The following is a 21,240-nucleotide window of genomic DNA, read 5'->3' as shown; positions in this document are numbered from 1 at the left end:
TTATTCATGAAGAGCATTCTATCTCGAACTAGGGTCTACATATTGACACATGCTGTGTGTCAACATACTAACTACTAGGCTATCAGCGCCAATATGTTAATTGTATCTTAATTTTTTTTTTATTACAGAACAATTTTGCTTAAGTCTAGTAATTTTATGGCAATTTACTGGCTTTAATGTGTGAAAGTGGCTAATGTGACGAACACAAACATTCAGTGTTTACAGCTATCAGAAGCCATTCTGACTTATCAATCCCCACTTATAATTTTATTTAAAGCACCGTGGAAGAAATGCACACCCCTGGGCTGAAATCTGACTCATTTTAACCGCTTTCATGGGGGAAAAAAGTACTGTTTGAGTTAATAGATCAAGATAATGTTTCATAACTGGTGCAAAGTTTCAAAATGGACGATTGCGATAATGGATTTGCCAAAAATTAACCCTGTGCGAGACCCGACAGATTCGAGGGCCATTTTGTTGAAAAATAACCTGAATATAAAATGCAAGAAGACCTTGTTGTCCATCTATCCTAAAATGAAATGCGATCGACTTGGATACACAACATAACGGTTTGCAATTAGAATTGATTTCTAACAATTGAAATACAAAAGCTACCTTTACTTTACTGTACGAGTCCACCCTGTTGAAAAAAAAAAAACCTCAGCAGCCATATTGAATTACAGAGCCTGGAGACCTCCCACAAGCCCTCTCTGTTTTCTGAAGATGATGTGCATTATTGTGTTGATTGTTACAGTGAAAATTTTGGGAATCCCATGGTTCATGCACATATATAGGGCATTTAAATGGCTTTTGATTATCAAAATTCTGAGGTTTTATGTTTAAGCATAATAAAGCAGCACCTGAATGATTTCATATTCAGCTCTGTCAGATGAACGGTTAGAATATGTAATTAAACTCAATAAATATGATAACTGTGTGCGACTGATTTCAACTTGACACAAAAAGCAAAACCTGTGCATATTTCAGCATGTTCTCGCTGGATCTGATTATTAACATGCAATGCCATACCAATGTGCCACTGAAAAACAAAACTAATTTCATCGAAAAAAAAAAAAAAAAAGAGAGTGATGATGAGTTAGAAAACGAGAGCTTAGTTACATAAACAAACCCCAAAAATGAATGTGCATTTCATTCCCTTTATTAAAATGCTTAGTACACGGATCAAATACAGGTACAAAACAAAAACGGTACAACTTAAATATTATATGTTCAAATTACTGTGTACTTCATAATGGTTTTTTCCAATGAGGCTAAACTTTACCTAGTACTAAAACATCAGCCATGTGTGTTTGAAAGTTGAAACTACATTATTTGACTTTTTCAAAATGTAAAGGGGGGTTACATTGCAACAAACAGTGACCACAATATGTGTTTGGACACTTTAGACACATTTAAAAAACGTATGTGAATCAATATAACAAATTGAGAAACAGTTTAAAGATGCTAAATAAATAGCTTAAAATAAATGTATATGGACACTTTGTGGTTGTTTTGTCGTTTTTTTTAATTTTATTTAATGTCTTGACCTTTTTAATTGTGACATAAATATCCAAATACTATTTGAAGCCACTGTAAGACTCAGATCAGATGAGTGTAGAAATATTACCCCAGGTGCCTCTTTACACATAAAGTGACATTAAATCAGACACTTGGATCTCTACACTATAGGAAATCTATATGAAGAGGAAATTATGGGACTTGATAAACAGACCTGACACATCCGACACCACCTGGATCACCTCTGGCAAGCTGCTTTAACATTTAACCTACAGTACAAACCATCCTAGAATTGGTTTTCATGCCAGTAGTTTTTATACTAGCAGAATCTTTTCCATTAATTACTAGTGTTTATTCATTCAATACTAGTGCTTATTCTTTAGGTACTAGTGTTTATGCTAGAGAATGGGGTATATGCACACAGACTTTTAATTTTCAGTCAGCCAGCCCATATGATTGTGGTCTTCCCATTACAAAATCTGATTTCTTTAAAAATAAATGATCTTCACTGTCTGATAAATTTATGATATAACGTGGGTTTCAGTGTACAAGAAGCACTGCATTAAACTCCATTTTCCCTGCCTTGTCTTTGAAATATGAAAGTTTATTGTACCCCAGTATTTTCAATAGAGTTTCTGCACTAGCCTGCTGCTACTGACGGCGCTAGCATTTACATGGACTTTATTCTTATTTTAAGCTAAATGAATGCTTAAGTCTATTTAACTGATTGTATTTAATTATTTTACAACATTGATGACGTAAAAGGAAGCTTATGAAGTTGAAATACTCCTATTAACCTTTCGCTGGATTTTTATTGTTGGCTGAAATGACCTAGCTGTGCATACTGTATATAGCCCAGCTTAGTATGTAAAAATATATGTAGGCTGCTAGGAATCCTATAGGCAAGAGAACCTAAGAAATAATTACTAGTGTTTAATAAATTACTGCAATGTAGTGAATAATACTACTATGTAATAAATAAGAACTAGCATACATATAATTTGTAAAAGTGTCTAATAAAAAGTAATATGTGCCTATAGAGTGAAGGAACTATTTGTATGCAAAAACTTGGACACGTTTGGGCAAATTAGCACTTACAAATTTACTTTGAAGAGATGGAATTAAACTGACTTTTTGGTTAAATGAAATAAGGTCAGTGGTAAACTCAAACTCAAGATACTTTCATGTTTTATTCTACTACATTAAACACAAGTTACACCTCCTCATTACTTTTAAAGCTTTTAGTTTCCTTTACACTGTTTCTAATAAGTTGCTAAGCTGCTAAACTCGGCAATTTCATATATAAAATATAGTGTGGATTAATATTCATCCAAAAATGAACTTGACAAGCTATCGGAAATATTTTAGTGGTAACGTAGAAGGCTAGTTACCTTTGTGTAGTTCGTTTAAAGCCTAAGGTTAGCTTTTTAGTGCTTGCGCTTAGATTTTTAATTTCAAAAGTCATCAATTTTATATTATGTTGTAAAGGTTATCTTGATGGACAACACGTGCAAGTATAATGAACTATGCTTCAAAAAGCCTGTGGGAAAGTTCTATAGGGGGTTTTATTAAGAAAACCAGTGTAATGCTAACAGCCAATTGGCCTACAAAGTGATGTCATAGTTCCTTCACTCTATTAGCATCAATTAAATAACAACCAGTGAGTCCACATGAACCGGAAGTTGCTGAGACTTTTATTTCAGTATGTTCATGTACTTCTGACTTTAAACGGAATATTGAGTGGGGTTGGGGATTTGTTTTGCACATCATTCCCTAATAGTAAACTAACAGTAAGAGGGGCGTGGTTAAGAATATTGTGGTGGAAGTCATCAAACTAACATTATCAGACAAGGGTGCAATAAGGCGCAAGACGTGTTTGGTGTGATGTGTTGCTATTCTCAGACCAACGAAACTGTAATTTTCACATTTTGCACCACGTTGTTAAATAGCAAATCCATTTGTGCCACTTTGTGGACTCATGAGTGTGTCAGTTTAGAAAGGAGGTGTGTTGAGGCGCATTGTTGGTGCGTTGCTATTTTGAGGAATTAAAATAGACTGCGCAATAGACCAGCTGAAACTGGTTGGATATAACTCATTTTTCTTTGACCCTACTTCGATGTTATTGTTCATTTATTCATTTGCTGGAAATAAGAACTGAATTTAGAAATAGTTTTGAAACAAATCTTTGCGCTTAACAAATTAAATTAAATATGTATGCTAATGAATGTCTTCAGTGCAGTGCTTAAAAGGTAAGAAAAGGAGTAAAGAAGAAGTAAAGAGGCCGAATGGAGGAGGCTCATTCTTTATCGTCACAATGCAAATGGTCTGTTTAACTGTTTTCTCACTATAAAACATTCAGTTTTCTGTCTTTAAAATGGCAAAAGTGGATTCGGAAAAGTCCTTAATGCTTTTGAACCATGCGCTTTAGACTTTGCGCCTAGATCATTAAAATCGAGGCCAAGGAGCGCCACTTCAAATGCTGAAGCAAATGGTCAGACTTTGATTGAAGTTTACAAAACATTTTTTTTCACCTAAAGAATAACAACGTGCGCTAGCAAAAGCAACATTGTAAATTTCGATTTCACCAGGACTTTAAAACAAACATCTATTGAAGAAGTATCTTTTTAATAAAATAATAAGCTCTATTAGCTGAAGAATAACAACTAATTAATGGATACTAGTATCTAAAAAGGGACTGGTGTACAACGGGGAAATTTTTTTCCAGTACAGTTAATAGTTTAAATGTAAAAACAGCTTGCCATACCCGTCACATTCACTGTATTCATGCTTTCTAAGAGGAAACTGCATTATTTCAAAGGCACTTCCCAAATCCGACAATAAAGAGGATTAATAAATAAACTCCTGCTGTGGAAATTTAGGTAGTAAGCATGTCGATTCCCAACACAAAAACATGAGTTTTGAGATGAGATTTAGTTTGCGTGGATGCAAACGAGGAACAAAAAAAGTGAAAATGAGGCGCATGCTCTCGACTTGCGTTCGTCACACACCTTTCAAGTGTGAATCACAGCATGCAAGGCTGCAGAAAAGAGGGTGAGTTTCACAAACACGAAGGCAGAAGTCAGAGAATGACAGCGACAGTGCTTGTACACCCCAATGGCTTCCTGTAAAGCAGCCTTACTTCCTGTCACCTTTAAATGTTATATAAACACGGTTCTTTATATTCGTATATATACGAATAACATATATGTTATAATTAGCTTAATTACTTTTTTTTTTCTCTGACCATGCAAGACTACAGGCAAAAGGGGAACGGGTGTGTGATGTGGCAAGGTGTGCAAATACTCCCTCTACTGGCCGTCAGTCCCACTCACAGCTGTACACAATTACATATATACAAAAGATAGGGGGCGCCATTGTACATGTTATTCTACCCTACGAGGAACACACCAGCCACCCAAAACCAGCACATCATGGCAAAAGACAAGGGGGTGATTGAATATTGTACAGTGCTCGTTAAAATTAAAGCCCACCCTGCCACATCGAGTGAAGCACAGAAAACTGCAAGGTATTAGATATCAGCCAGTCAATGTACATTTTACAGATTATTCCTTTTTTCATCTTAAAGTTGATCTGTTTTGGATGCCGTCCCTGCTGAAGAAAAGAAATGGAAAACTTCACAGAAAATTTCAATGGTTTCCAGTAGCCTATAGACACCATTAAAGCAATTACAAGCCATCAAATTGTAACCATTAAAACCACATTTTTAAATGTTTTTAGTGTTTTGGAACACATCCCATTAGGATTTATTGGTTTTTAGCATGTCACCAATAGAAAGCAAACAAAAAAGGACCCACAATTTCCATTAAAACCAATATAATTTCCATTATACCCACTAGAAAACCATTATAATTTATTTTTGTTCTTTTTTTTCAGCAGAGATATGAGGGGATGCAAAGCAACTAGTGGAGAGTCATAAATATACATATTCAGACATTTCTTTGAATGAAAATGCAAACATTATTATTTTTTTGACGCATATATTGTTTTCATCTGGAGGTTTTGTGTGGACTTGTTTTCAGCCGTTCACCTTCTGAAGAACATGGGGTTGCGCAGGCAGGCGGTTAGTCACCTGCAGCACCCCAGCGGGCCGGCCGAGGTCTCCAGGCTGCTGTCGGTGTCGGAGGCCAGGGTCTGGTCGGTGGACATGGAGGAGATGTCGTTAACGGAGGAGGACGGGGGGAGGCTCTCGCTGCTGTTCACGGCTGCACCTGCGCTAAGGGAAGTAACAGGGGGAAAACGGTTACAACGAAAAAGAGTTGCGAGGCCACAGTGCCCTTTACAGGGCGAAGATATATTACAAGCAGAAACCTTCAAAGGGGTCATAAGAGATTTCACGTTTTCCTTTGTCTCTGCAGATCTGTTATGAGCAAGAGCAGCTTGTAACACTTCAAAGTCTCAAAAACTAAGGTGTTAAACCCAAAGAGATACTCTTAAAAGAATTAAAGGGATAGTTCCCCCCAAAATTTACAACTTTAATCATTATTTACTCATCAGGTAATAATTGTAGTTAGTTTTTTTCTGTTAAACAAAATGTTGGAACCCATTAACCATTGACATCCAATTATCACTTTAAGATTAATCCAAAACATGTAATTCAAACACAAATCTCCACAAATCCCTGATGAAAGGTGTAACTTTTATTCTCACTGTAATATTGTTGCTCCCGCCACCATTTTGTGGAGATGCTGTGTGTTTGGTTGTAAAATTAAAAAGTTAGGGCAGAGACAAACAACAATAGCGTACAGTATGTAAAAATTTAAACCCTGTAAACGCATTGATTTGCATTAAATACTTTTAACTAATGCTCTTTTTTAACAACATCATATGACCCCTTTAAATATAAAAAAGCACAGTAACAAAATGTGTACAAATATCCCACAAGGATGGAAGTTGGTTCTTTAAGGGTGGAGTCCATGGATTTGGTCTGAGGTGATGTTTTACAAATTATAAATCATAATGAACACTTTATCCTGATTTATTTGGCCCCACTTCTATATTAGGTGTTTCAGCTACTTTAGTATTTTGTATTCTGAAGCACTGCTCATGAAGTTGCAGGATATGATTAACGCAGATAGGATCTGCAATGAAATGATAGGACCACAGGAATTAGCTGAAGCTGTATCTACATGCTGGTATTTTTTTCATAAGTGCATTTTTATTAATTAATACAGATGATTCATTTAAATGTTAGTACATAGCATTTAAATCATTTAATATAAAGTTGGTAACTCTAAAAATACTAACCCTAACTATTCATTTCATGAGGAAAAATGCTTCCATCTTGCGTATCAATATGCATTATAACCCATATTATAATGTAATGAAAAAAATAAAATATAAAAGGACACCTACAAATATCCTTACAATACAATAATATCCAGATGATATATATACTTTGTTTTTCTATACCATTTTGAGTTTTTTAATATAGCTATTTGTGTTTTATACCAGTATCGACAATTTGTTGATGTATACAGTTGAAGACAGAATTATTAGCCCCCTTCAAATTTTTTTTTCTTCTTTTTTAAAAATATTTTCCAAATGATGTTTAACAGAGCAAGGGAATTTTCACAGTATGTCTGATAATATTTTTTTTTTCTGGAGAAAGTCTTATTTGTTTTATTTCGGCTAGAATAAAAGCAATTTAAATTTTTTTAAACACGATTAGGGACAAAATTATTAGCCCTGTTAGGCTTTTTTTTTTTTTCTCGATTAGTCTACAGAACAAACCGTCGTTATACAATAATTGCCTAATTACCTTAATTAACCTAGTTAAGCCTTTAAATGTCACTTTAAGCTGTATAGAAGTGTCTTAAAAAATATCTAGTAAAATATTATTTACTATCATCATGGCAAAGATAAAATAAATCCATTATTAGAAATTAGTTATAAAAACTATTATGTTTATTAATGTGTTGAAGAAATCTGCTCTCCATTAAATAGAAATTGGGGGAAAAATAAACAAGCGGTCTAATAATTCAGGGGGGCTAATTTTCTTTAGGATGCTTTACAATATTATATGTGTGCATATGCATTAGTGTAGTCAGTACTGAAGCCTGGAGTGTATCTAATAACTTACAATAATGATTCAAAAATTAGTAGCTCAAATTTATTTGCTGGGGGAAAAATATAAAATAATAATTAAAAAAAAATACTCACACACACACACACGCACACACACACACACACGTATATATATATATATATATATACACACACACACGAACACATTCATATTGTAAATAATAAAGTCATTAATGTAATATTTATAATAAATAGAAGATAGTAATACTACTGTTCAAATATTTACTATTCAACATTTAAAATATATACATAGTTTGATGCATAATTGTTACATAATCATATTGTTATCAATTACAATTCTATTGATCTCTTACAATCTCAATTCTTTGCTATTTTCTGCCAGTCTGAAGTCTTAAGAAAGTTTCAGAGATAATTTTGATATCTAATTGCACAAAATAAGCTGCATTATTGCAAATCTTCATCTCTGAACATCTCATGTTGTCTAACATTAGCAAACATCCCTGTCTAAACCATCATTCAACCCGTATGCCACAAAAAGGATACTGAACCTGCTGCTATTCCAGTGGACCGAACTGGCTCAGAAAAAGGCAAATATGCTTCACGCCACTAGGTGTAGCTCTCGTTTCACGTGAAGTCCTTCTGAAAAAAAGGACAAATTGTCCAAATTTTTCATCATCCGGTATGACTTGAGAGTTGCACTGACTGCTCTATAAATCCATACACCAACCAGAAATCCTCCAATTCTTCTGCAAATGTGCTTCATCGGGAGCTCTAGCCAGTCCAACAACAGGCAAGGAGATTGTATTTGATAAACAACACACGCAAATAACCTCTTAAACGGCTTCCTCAGATAACATTAGAAGCTAATTTCCTTGACTGACGGCCTGCATGTTTCGTTTTAAAAGCAGGCCGTTTTTTAATACCCAGCGAGTGCCGTGAATATGATTTATAATAAGTTCATAGTACAGTACATTGGCCACATCCGCGTGTGAGTTTTCTCGCGTGAGCGGAAAACATGACAGCATGATAAACGATGAAAGCAGAAGCTAGCCTTTAAAACGAGGAGAAATGAAGAAGCTGGTGACACTGGCACAGCAATGGCTTCTTTTGCTGTCAGTTTTATAGACTCTCTCCCTCGCTCTCGCTCTCGCTCTCGCTCTAATATTGTGCCAGACCAACAAAATATGAGAACTGGTTATACATCACACTGAGGGATGTGAGAGAGCAACAGGAACATTTACACAAAACAGCTGAGAAAACTACTCGGAACTCTTCACACAGCACATTCATGTTTTTTATTATTATTATTAATTATAAATTATATTAAAAACAGAAATAATTAAACAATATTTAATTAAAAATAGGCATCACATGGCGCAGTGGGTAGCACAATCACCTCACAGCAAGAGGGTTGCTGGTTTGAGCCCCGGCTGGGTCAGTTGGCATTTCTATGTGGAGTTTGTATGTGTCTTCCTTGTGTTTATGTGGGTTTCCTCCGGGTGCTCCGGTTTCCCCCACAGTCCAAAGACATGCGGTATAGGTGAATTGGGTAGGTTAAATTGTCTGTAGTGTATATGTGTGAATGAGAGTGTATGGATGATTCCCAGTGATGGGTCGCAGCTGGAAGGTAAAACTGCTGGATAAGTTGGCAGTTCATTCCGCTGTGGCGAACCGTGATTAATTAAGGGACTAAGCCGAAAAAGAAAATTAATGAATGAAGACAAGATGTTGTTCAATAATATAAGTATTGATTAGAGTTTTTTTTTGACCCGCTTCAGTATGAGTATGGGAAACACTCATACACTCTCATTCACACACATACACTACGAACAATTTAGCCTACCCAATTCACCTATAGCGCATGTCTTTAGACTTGTGGGGGAAACTGGAGCACTTGGAGGAAACCCATGTGAACACGGGGAGAACATACAAACTCTACATAGAAATGCCAACTGACCCAGCCGGGACACCAACCAGTGACCTTGCTGTGAGGAGATCGTGCTACCCACTGCATCACCTTGCAGCCTAAACTAATTTAAATGATTAATAAAAACGTCAGTATTTATTGATATTAAATTCATACCCAATATTAATATGGAAATTAATCCAGAAAATAAATGTATTAAAACAAAGTCCACGATTAAAAATTAAAACAAATAGAAATTTAAAAACTACAAAAAAGAAAAAAATATAAGTAATTATAATTAAATTAAAAATAATCTAAAATCATCAAGAACATTTGAATTAATTGTAAAAAAATGAAGTATAATGGTATAAGATTTTAGAGATGAAAAGAGCAGAATGTTTTTACCAAGCTCTGCTCTACGGCTCCATTCGTCTGATTAACCTGTTTTTTTTTTTTTCATTACCCACAATTCACACTATCTCCCATCATATTAGACAACATTACAGTTAAAAGTCAAAATGATTAGTCCTCCTGGCTTTTTCAAATATTTCCCAAATGATGTTTAACCGAGAAAGGGATTTTTCACAGTATTTAATTTTTTTTTCTTCTGAAGAAAGTTTTATTTGATTTTTTTTATTTTTTACTACTAGAATAAAAGCAGTTTTTAATTAGTTTTGACCATTGTGGGGTTAATATTATTAGCCCCCTTAAGCTGTATTTATTTTTTTATGTTTGTCTACAGCAGGGGTTCCCAAACTTTTGAGCCCATGACCGCCTCAAAATAACAATGTCATGGACTCACAACCCCCACTATCCTCAGAGGCGGTAATAAATATACTAATATTAAATATACACACCAATAGGCCTATATAAACACAAGCATATTGACAATACCATGTATTTTTTATAGTAATTTATCAATTTGTTTAATTTGCATAATGATAAGAATTAATAAGGAACGGCACAATGTTTGAACACAAGTACAGTATTTGTTTAATTTTAGAGACCACCACTAGATATCGCATAGGGACCCTGAGCATACGTCAATAGCGCCGCCACATTGGTACAGTGCTCCCAGGACAAATGTCATTCAACCGCACTAGTCAAGACAGTGTTATTATGTGAAGATGCGGGACTTGAGCGCTGTCTACGGGTGTAGTAACGAGCAAACAAAGAAAACAAAGCACAAAGGCAGAACATTTCATAGGTAATATTAAGTTTTTTTCTGTTTTTGTATGTTCTGAACTTTTGTGCTAATCAGGTAACGTTATTGATGATAACAGTCACTTACTGCATTCACCATATGGCAAAGCAGCTCCAACTCGCACCAAACACTGCTTATGCTAGTTTTGTTGAATAAAATCAGCAAACAATGCAAAAGAAATATGAAAACGGGATTCTGCACTGCCAGAAACTTGTATTATTGTCAGCTAACGTTAGTGAAAGAGTCGTTCGGGGGATTCATTCACAAACGAATCGCTCCCTCCGTCAATATGTGAAGTGAAAGCAGGAGAGGAGGTGTGTTTCAGGACACGGATTAGATTAAATTTAACAGGGAGGGTGAATAGTAAATTTCTGTAGACACAAACACAAGCTTTTTGTCAGGAATCCCTGTGCGGTCACTGATTCATCAATGTAGAAAAGTGATGTAAAATTATCATTTTCGTAATTAGAAAAAAAATTACATACTAACATCCAGGAAAACTCCCGATCATAGATATATGTGTATATGTGTATATCTCTGGCTTTGGATGGCCACAGTCCTCCACTGTATCTTGGTCCCACATTCATTTCAAAGGAGCGCTACCCTGTAGCAAGATAGTGGCGCTATTGACGCATTCCGTCCAATAGACAACAATAGGCCAGGCGACATCTAATGTATATATCTATGATCATAGTACTTAAAAAAATTGTTGCAGCTAATGCTATTTGCTGTCTTGTTAATTTAAAAAACGAAATCACTCAGGGGTCGCAATCCATTGGGAAAAAAAAAATCTAAAGACTTTTTTTTTTTTACTATTTTTTTTTTTTTTTGTATGATATGAGAAAAGTATGGTTCTACTAAGAGTTTAATCAAATTTATTTGATTTTTTGAAGTCACCATGGAACCCCTTCTAACTGCAGTTTGACCCCCCAGAGTGTCTCGACCCACACTTTTGGAACCACTGGTCTACAGAACAAACCATCATTACACATTGACTTGCTGAATTACCCTAACTTACCTAATTAACCTAGTTAAGTCTTTAAAGAACATTTTAAGATCTAGTCAAATATTATTCACTGTCATCATGGCAAAGATAAAAGAAATCGGTCATTAGAAATGAGTTATTAAAACTATTGTTTAGAAAAATCTTCTCTTCGCTATACAGAAATTGGGGAAAAAATATCCAGGGAGGGGGGGGGTAATACTTTAGCAGGGCTAATAATTCTGACTTCAACTGTATAAAGTGTCTGTTCATGTATAAAAATAGTCAGTTTCTGCTGTGAGTGTCTGAATCCTCCATTTGTCCCCCTCGCTGTACCTCTGCGTCCCCAGACCTCCATCAATCTCCAGCTTACACTGCAGGACGGAGCTTCCTAAAGCGCTGCATCTCCCAGATTCGTAATAAAACAGGGGGCGAAGGAGGATTTATAGCCGGCATTGATTTTTAACCCTGGTATGGTTCTGCGGGTTTAACTAAACACACTGAATCACTGTTTAGCACAGGACGCCTCACGCAGGACATCTATAAACAGCAGTCTTCAGGATTTCTCATCCGTCAATAGATTTCCAGCTGGTTAATAGGAACAAGATCAATGTTTGTGGAAAATAACCAGATATAGAGCTGTCAGAGTACTAATGTTTTAATGTTTTTGCTATTTTACTACTACTACCACTACTATTACTACTTGTATATATCATTTTTTTTAAAATTGTTATTTTATTACTCTATTGCAGCAAAAAAACTTTTTACATAGTATTTATGTAGTTTTATAAATAGTTAAACCCTTTTTACTATGTATATTTTATTTTATGAATACATTCATAAGATGCATTCATTGGAAAATCAAATTCTCTACTTGGGAATTTTTTTTTCTGGAAAAAAAGGGATAAAAACAGTTTAATTTGTACATAAAACTAGTGGTGTAATGAATCACAAATCACACACTTCGGATCACATTGTTATATTTTTTTGTCATGGATCAGACCTTTTTTTTGAATTAGCCAAAAAGGGGAGCAGACAAATGTAATTTGCTTTCCATTTATTTCCTTAACAGCACTGCAAGACTCTTGGTTTTAACAAATAGAACTTACAACCTGTAATTTTATTAAAAATAAAATAAAGAAATAATCAGCTGAAAAAAAAATTGTAAAAAAAAAAATCACTGTTACTAGTACTGTTGCTGATGAAAGTAAATGTATAAATCTAACATTATAATTTGAACAAATATTATTATATTTATTTACATTTATGTTTATTTTTAAATACATATTACATATTTATTTTTAGTCTCATTTTCAATAAATGATTCAGTTATTCACTCATAAAACTTTGTTTCATTGCTAGACGTATCATTTTTAAAGAATTATTCAGTGGCATATTTTTGATGGCTGGTTGTTGCCACCTATTGATCAAATAATATAATTGCTTTTATTTTTAAGCGTGAAGTTTATTGCATATGATGGTGATTTAAATCTTTGCCATAAATATCAGGGATTTTATCTATCCATGTTAGCCATTTAGCAATGAAGCTACAGTCACTGGGCAGACAGAAGCCCTTCCCATGACGTGAATCAGCGTCTATTGCTCAATGAAGCGGATTTGACGTGCAAATATTAACTTCAAAATGTTCATGGGCCTATTTGTACGCGAATCTGCACGTACCGCATCTGGTGTGAACACAGCATTAGGATTAATAAACATATACATGTCACCATCATTTATAATTTGTGGCGTGGGTGTTGAGATCCTGATCTTTTAATGATTAACCGTGCAGCTTTACAATGAATGCATTAATGCAGGCTAAACAAGTAGTGTTAGAAAACACCTTTAATGACATAAGAAACCCACCACATCCCGAAAAAGCCACCACAACTTTTTCTGTCATCATTATTATGTACAGGAAAGCCTAAATGCTTTCATACATGTGATTTGAATGACGCGAGAGGCGATTTCTCTGCGATCGTCACAAATTTAGAATTAATCTACAAATAAGAAAAAATGTGTCAATCTGTGGGTCAAGTGTGTTCAGAACTGTGGGTTGTGATTCGTACAAATCACAGATTATCTGTGATCTGTTACACACCTACTTAAAACAGTATAATAATTTGAATTTTATTTAATTATATCATAATAAATTCGTTAAAATGTATGAGCGATGATTATGAGTTATTTTTTATGTGGATTTTAATAAATTTCTTCAATTCTCATCTAAATATATCTTTAGGTTTAGATATTAGCAATAAAAAAAGAGAAATACCAAGTAAGTTTTTTTTTTTTTTTTTTTTGTGCACTTCATAGACCTTGTGGAAATATCTAACAGTATTCTTTATAAAGCTGCTTTGAAATGATAAATGAGCATTTGTAAACACTATATCGTTATACTGAACTGACCTGAATATCCGAGCACACTAACCCACACTACTGTGAAATACAGAGCTGCATTGCGACTGCTTTCTTCAGCACAAGCACTTAATTACAACGAGGGAGATGGACAGAGAGAGAGAGTGCGTGTGAGAGAGAGAGAGAGAGAGAGAGAGAGAGAGGAAATGAGGCCAGAAACAGACGGACAACACATGCAAAACGAATTCAAAGATCCCAGCAATGTCCCAAAACACCAAGCAGCTAGAAACCAAGATCACCATTTACATATTTGAATGTTAATAAGTAAAAGCGACGCTGGTAAAACATGAAGAATTGGAACTGGTGTGACTGTCTGTCACCTTCTCAATGCTGCAGGACTGCAGACATGCAACACCGCATCAATACTGTAGGAACGCATATAAACACACACACACACTGCCCCTACAGGTCAAACCAACACACTGCGGGCTAAATGAACATCCCACAAACTTCAAAGAAAAGCCTTTTTTTTAAATGAGGAAATTAACATATTTTTCATGCCGGCCAATTGCTTGACACATTTCAGAGTTTCCTAAAATGTAATATTATTATTATTATTATTATTATTATTATTGCGAGTTTATAAAATCAGACTTCATGGACTCCAGCCTTAATTATGAAACATGTATACATATACAGTGGCAGATAAACAATATGAAATCAGATACATATACATTGATAAACATTAAAATGCACATCAGATCACATCATTTTAGCAAAGATTTAAACTCAAACATTAAATGAATCCATCATTTGTATACATTTACATTCCTGTAACATTTTTCTTTACATCATTTATGAGAAAATATAGTTCTTTTGCTAGGCTCCACCCCTTTGTTTATGTGAGGTTTTGATTTCAAACAAGACTTATAATTTACTGATGTCTTTTCTTGTTTCGAGCATAACATAGCATCGATAATCATTTCTCAAGTAAGGGTGCTTTCACACCTGTGAATCGATTCAGTTGTTCCGAAACAGAGATTACAATTGTTACATTGTTGCTCTTTGCTCTTGGAGCGGTTCGCTTTTACACTGCAAAGTTTGTAATCGGACCAAAAGAGCTAAAACAAGTCACGTGTGAGTAAACTCTCCTCACATTGGTCAGAGTGTCAGGGTTTATTTTGCAGCGTCCCGCTCAGCTGTCAGGAGAGGTGGTGGTTTGTTGGTGATTGACAGGGTGCGCGCGCGCGACGTGTCTGAGTAGAGATGCGGTGGGGAGGAGTGAGAAGGGTGCGCGACGATGCCTATTTGAGGACCTGGAGGGAGACGCGAGATTACTGGGAGATCATCACTCGTTTGCAGGCATGTGGAGACTCGCGAAACTTCCCACCCCATTCATAATTCTCTCTTTATATAGCCGTATGCCTATTACATATTCATAAAACACAGTGATACAACCGCGCTCGGATCGGATCGCTTTCTCACTACAATCGAACCGCTCCAGGGTTCGTTTCAATCGAGCCGAGACCACCTCATTCAAGCGATCTCGGAGCGATTACTTTGGCGCGGAACAGATTGCGATTGCCCTGTTCACATATGCCAAACGAACCGCGCTAACTGGGCAAACAAGATACGTTCCGAAAATAAAGTGTAGGTGTGAAAGCACCCTAAATGTATTGATTTTCAAGAACTATTTCATATGTTAAATAATACAAATTAAGGGTGAGTTTACGTTATTCTGTGATACATTACTTTTTCCGTTTTGCCTGTTCATTTAAATGACAGCAGCATTTTAGGGCTCTGAAAATGCTAACTATACAAATGTTTAGAAGTGCAAGATTTGGAAAGTGACACCATTATCTAAATCAGGGCAGTCAAACTCAATTCCTGGAGCGCCGCAGCCCTGCACAGTTTAGTTCCAACCCTGCTCCAACACACTTACCTGTAGGTTTCGATCAAGCCTGATGGACTCAATTAGTTTGATCAGGTGTGTTTAATTAGAGTTGGAACTAAACTGTGCAGGGCTGCGGTCCTCCAGGAATTGAGTTTGACATCCCTGGTCTAAATGATAAAAATATAATTTTGTTAAGATTGTGAGATTAAACATGCATATTAAATGTTTAGTCATGCAAAAGTATTTGACATCTAAAACAACAATAATGGACTACTGTGTTTGTGCAGATGCGTAATCGTTCTTTATAAAGTGATATTGGCACTTACTGGGCTGTCATGCAGAATACAGATTTATTTGTCCTTTTTACAAATTTGTACGAACAGGGATTATACAGAATAGGGTTGGACCGATAGACGATGCCATTGTCCATCGCCGATGGCAGATAGACAATAGATGCTGAGCCGGCATCGCTGATCCTCTGCCATCGGCGATGGTCAATAGCATCGTCTATCGGTCCTCTGCCCCGCCTCCGTCGCAAACCCGCTTGCGAAAAATACACACTTAGGCCCCATTTACACTAATACGTCTTAGTGCTAAAATGGGATTTTAGAACGAAAATTATCCACATCCACACCGTGTTTTACCTAGCATTTCTGAACAGCCCTCCGTCCGCTGAAAACGCACATTACGTGACCAGACACAGCCTCACACTGTCATGCTCTCCTCTGAGCTTCAGAGAGCAGTGCACATTGGACAGTTTATCAAGGATGTACCACTGGATTGTGTCTAAACTATAGTTGTTAAACGTGATATTCAGACATCCCAAGTCTCCTGGAATTTCAGGGAGTCTTTATGCATTTGCAGAACTCATAATGCCCACAAGCGAGTGATAATCTCCTATACATTGCGCGTCTCCCTCCCTGTCCTCAAATAAGTCGCGCACCCTTCTCACCCCCGGATCCCTCCTCGCTCTTCAGACACGTCGCGCGCACTCTGTCAAACAACCCCTCCCCACCCCTGGCTTTTCACATGATGACAATGACATCCATCGCAATGTTTCACATTAGACGTCATACGATGCCAAATTGGTCAACATAGCCTAACCCTAATACAAAATAAATTTTGTCATGTAAGTGTACCTCTGAGAAAATATTTTAAAACATACCTATTTTTTGAAGGTGGGGCTTAGCAAAGGGTCAATTAGAAAATGTTCTGTATTAAATACAATGTCATAAAGTGCTTTTTTTAAAGGGATAGCTCACCCAAAAATTGTACTGCCAAACGCCAAGGATATAAATTTGTTTCGTCTGTATGTTTTTGGTTTTTTTGACTTCCAATTATGTTTCAATCATTATTAATGTTCTACTAAAAAAACATTTTCATTTTTAGGTGAGCTATTCATTAAAAAATGCTGTAAGCATTTCTTAGGTATACCATAAATAAAATCTAACCTCTAGAGGAGGCTCCTATTGTTTTTTTTAGCCAATCAGAAACTATTTCTCCCTGTCAATTAGGGCTGCACAATATATCTTTTTAGCATCAATATTGCAATGTGATCATTCGCAATAGGGATATCACGTGCATACGTAATGTTGAGTCTGCATTATAATTTATCGTTTCATAGTTCGTTTTTTGAGGCCTGTGACTGTATGAGGGTTTTAAAAGCATTCAGGCATAAGAAATTGTACCTTTTGTAACTTTGACATGAATATTGATAAACTTTATTGAATTATTTATAAAACATTGTTTATTTAATTTGTATTTTTTTATTTTGTTGTATTTATCTGTGCTTGTAGATTTTGTTTCTTATATTTTACGCACTCCTCTATAGAATCAATCAATGTAAAATTGTCAATTCTTTCCAAATAGTTTATACTCAACTCATCTAGTGAAATTGTATTTATATCGCAATATATATCACAGAATTAAAAAAATCACAATGTTAGATTTTTCCAATATCGTGCAGTCCTACTGTCAATCAATAGCTGGGTTTCCAACTTAATGTAAAGTTAATCTTTACAAATTTGCAAACTAATTAAAAATTCCTAAATGCAAATTTAAATGCGTTTACTTCAAGTCGTTAGAGGCAATTCACAATCTGAATTCATCTCAGATTTGATCAATGATGATTAAATTATCTGATTTGTTCACTGCTTTGGGAATGACACCGAGCGCCACTGTGTTTTAAAGTTGAAGTTCTTGTCATTCATATCTAGTGTGTAAATAGTAAATAAAGAAAACTTATTAGTCTTGTGCATAGGTATTTACATTAGATGTCGCCTACGTTATTGTTGTCTATTGGAAGGAATGCGTCAATACAGCCGCCATTTTAGTACAGGGTAGGGCTCCTTTGAAATAAATGTTGGGACCAAGGTGAGGTGGAGGACTGGCCATCCGGAGCCGTAGATATGTAAACATATATACATATATCTGTGATTGGGATTTTTTTTTTCTGGTGGTCAGTATGCAAATATTTTTATATTTTATGAAAATTATAATTTTACATACTTTTCTGCATCAATGAATAAGTGATTGCATGGCCATTGCTGACAAAAGCATGTGTTTGTGTGCAGGGCCAGATTAACATAATGGCTAGGCCCACGGAAGAAGTGGGCCCTTGATTGGCTGAAGAATTAATTTGCGCTATGACGCGGGAAATGCCTCTTTGTGTTATGCTTTATCTCGTCGATAATTTGTGTTCCTTTCAGTTTACTAAAACAGTGATGACAATGAAGCCAATTTAAATAGAAAATTAATGTAGGATAAATCTGACGACTCTAATTCCCAATTTCTTTTGATATATTAAGAGTTAAACGGTATAATAGAGAATAAAATGTGGGAACATATAGGCACAAACTGGGTATAAGCAGTCAAATGTGGAAGGAGTTCAACTGGAAACTGAAATTGCGGTTTTTCAGAGTTCCATTAGTGGTCGGCCGCCAAATTCAATACTTCTATGCAAGTATCATAATGCTGGAGAGATTGTGGAGAAGTGGGGAACTATGTTCACATATTTAGGGAATGTCACAAAATACAAGTGTATTGGCAGGAGGTTAACTGGGAGATTAGTAAGGTTTTAGGATATAACATGCCAATGCACCCAATATTTTTTTCTTGATGGCTTTCCCCCCTGATCAATTGCGCAAGTCTCACCTATTTGCACTACATATATTATTAATAACAGCTAGGAAGATAATTACAGTGAACTGGATGAAGACCCGCCAATCTACTTTGACAGAATGGACACAGAAGCTGAAACAGATATTTACATTGAGAAAATGACTGCAGATTGGCAGTTAAAATCAGACCTTTTCTAACAGACCTGGGCATTAATTGAAGAGTACATACTTGATCTTTGAAAGGCTGTCAGGGGCTTTATCATTGTTGTAGTTAATGCCTTTATATTAGAGTTTATTTGTTTCTTTACTTTTTCTTTTTCCCCCTTTAATTTTATTTTTTATTTTTCTCTTATTTATTTATTTATTTATTATTATTATTTTTAAGCTACCACTATTTTTGTCTATTATTATAATTTCTATCAATGATTATTTTCTATTTATTTGTTTCTTTTCAGCATTTTTTTGTGATTGTAAAAATTCTGAGTAAATGTCATTTGTATACTTTATTTTAAAAAAACTTTAATAAAAACAACAACAACAACAACAAAAAAACTATAAAAAAAAAAACTGTGACGCTGGTGCTAAACTGGGGCTCAGGGTGGCTGTAGCCCAATTAGAATATTGAATGGCCCTGTTTTAGTGACCCATAAGGGTCATCAGATGTCCCATTTTTCTCAGGACAGTCCCCTATTTCAGCATTACATCCAATGCAAAAAAAATAAATAAATAAATAAAACAAAATAAGGATGTTAGCCTTCTTTAACTCCAGAAGACCATATTTAGGATAAAAGCATGTATTTTAAAAATATCATATCATATATCATTACGGATTTATGGTCAGCTAAAGTTAAAACGTTTTAAAGGTGAACCCCTATTTAAAGCATTTATTATAAAGCACTAATTTAGCAAACATTGAAATTTTTGTTTTGTTTTGTTGATTTTTGCAGCCCATTTGAACTTCAAAATTCATATTATGTCATTACTTAATTTTGTACATCACATTGAAAAAATATATAATAATCAAATATAAATCAAATGGTAGAAAATTTGATAATAAAATTAATTAGCAATTTACTACTAATAATAACAAAAATAGCAACAATATGCGTATATATATATATGTATATGTATATGTATGTGTATATATATGCACCGTACAAATGTGGCGGCGGTATATTGACGCATGCTCAGGGTTCGTATGCAATATTTAGTGTATATATCTATGAGTTGTGTGGGTGTGATATTTGCGTGATTCATTTAATGCTTTTCTATCTCGCATTGTACACATTAACCCTAAGTCCATAACCACCTCGAGTCTGTGTACATCTTTTCTTTTACGATTTAAGGGATTTGTTTTTCCAAATCTGCCATATTTATCACTCGTTTCTCATGCGAAACTTCAAAATGTGCATTAACACAGGGTGATGGAAACCCAGCTAGTGTTGAAATGTCTTTGTGGCCGGGGTTTAGTAGAGTTTTTTTTTTTTGTACAGTGGTAGAAAGTGCTTACAGCATCTTAAATTAACACTACAGCAAACAACACCACTCTTCATAACACAGATTAAACAACATCAAGAAAAACCATCACGTAATAACACTCTGTTTGTGTCACACGGACGAGATGAGAGGGGGGACAGGGACAAATGAAGCAGTCACAATGGGAGGGTTTCTCATAAACAGCTGAAATCACTTTAAATTGACTTACAGAAGCATAGCTTATGCACAGAGAGTACCTGAGGGAGAGGGCTGTCCCTTCACCACACCATTCTTTGTTCTCTCCTCGAAGTTCATCACCTCTTTATAGATGAGCTCTGAGCCGCAGAGAGAAACAGGTGAAGAGAAATGAGCACGCTTGCACATCTAATTAACTCAAAAACACTTTTGGGTAATTAGAAACCAAAAGACAAAAACAAACAAGACAAGGTTAAAATGAACTCTTAGATTTAGATCAGTATTTTTCTGTGTGCTTGTTTGGATGCAGCACATACAAAACTAATAATAATGTGTGTGTTTTTTTTAAATACAACTACTAATATACACCATGTCTCAAAAAAAAAAAACTATTTTAATTCATGTCAGAATTTCGTCAAAAAACTTCAGAATTTCGTCAAAAATATTTCGTCAGAAACTTTCACCAACAATTAATCCAATCCACCTTTTCTCCAGTTTTTAGTCAGAAATTATGAAGAAAAC

General features: G+C 35.2%; 1 protein-coding gene across 53 annotated transcripts in view; it reads right to left on the bottom strand.

Annotated features, from left to right (window-relative positions):
* Positions 1 to 1,143: 1,143 nt before the first annotated feature.
* The window catches only part of mapk10 (mitogen-activated protein kinase 10), a 141,472-nt gene continuing 121,375 nt past the window's right edge, over positions 1,144 to 21,240 (bottom strand). For 21 of the 53 annotated variants that reach the window (XM_068215922.2, XM_017352814.4, XM_005161473.6 and 18 more), the window contains 2 exons: positions 20,781 to 20,858; positions 1,144 to 5,747 (listed from right to left, as the gene is read on the bottom strand). In XM_068215922.2, the coding sequence (XP_068072023.1) occupies positions 5,605 to 5,747; positions 20,781 to 20,858 (221 nt within the window). In that variant the 3' untranslated portion in view covers positions 1,144 to 5,604. Of the gene's footprint in view, positions 5,753 to 8,132; positions 8,224 to 20,752; positions 20,859 to 21,240 lie in introns of all 53 variants that reach the window. The other 32 variants (XM_073934917.1, XM_073934899.1, XM_073934913.1 and 29 more) reach the window with 6 other exon arrangements.

The sequence above is a fragment of the Danio rerio genome, chromosome 21 (genome assembly GCF_049306965.1).
Source record: "Danio rerio strain Tuebingen ecotype United States chromosome 21, GRCz12tu, whole genome shotgun sequence".
NCBI classification, from domain to species: domain Eukaryota; kingdom Metazoa; phylum Chordata; class Actinopteri; order Cypriniformes; family Danionidae; genus Danio; species Danio rerio.
This window is presented reverse-complemented; position numbering and strand designations above follow the sequence as displayed.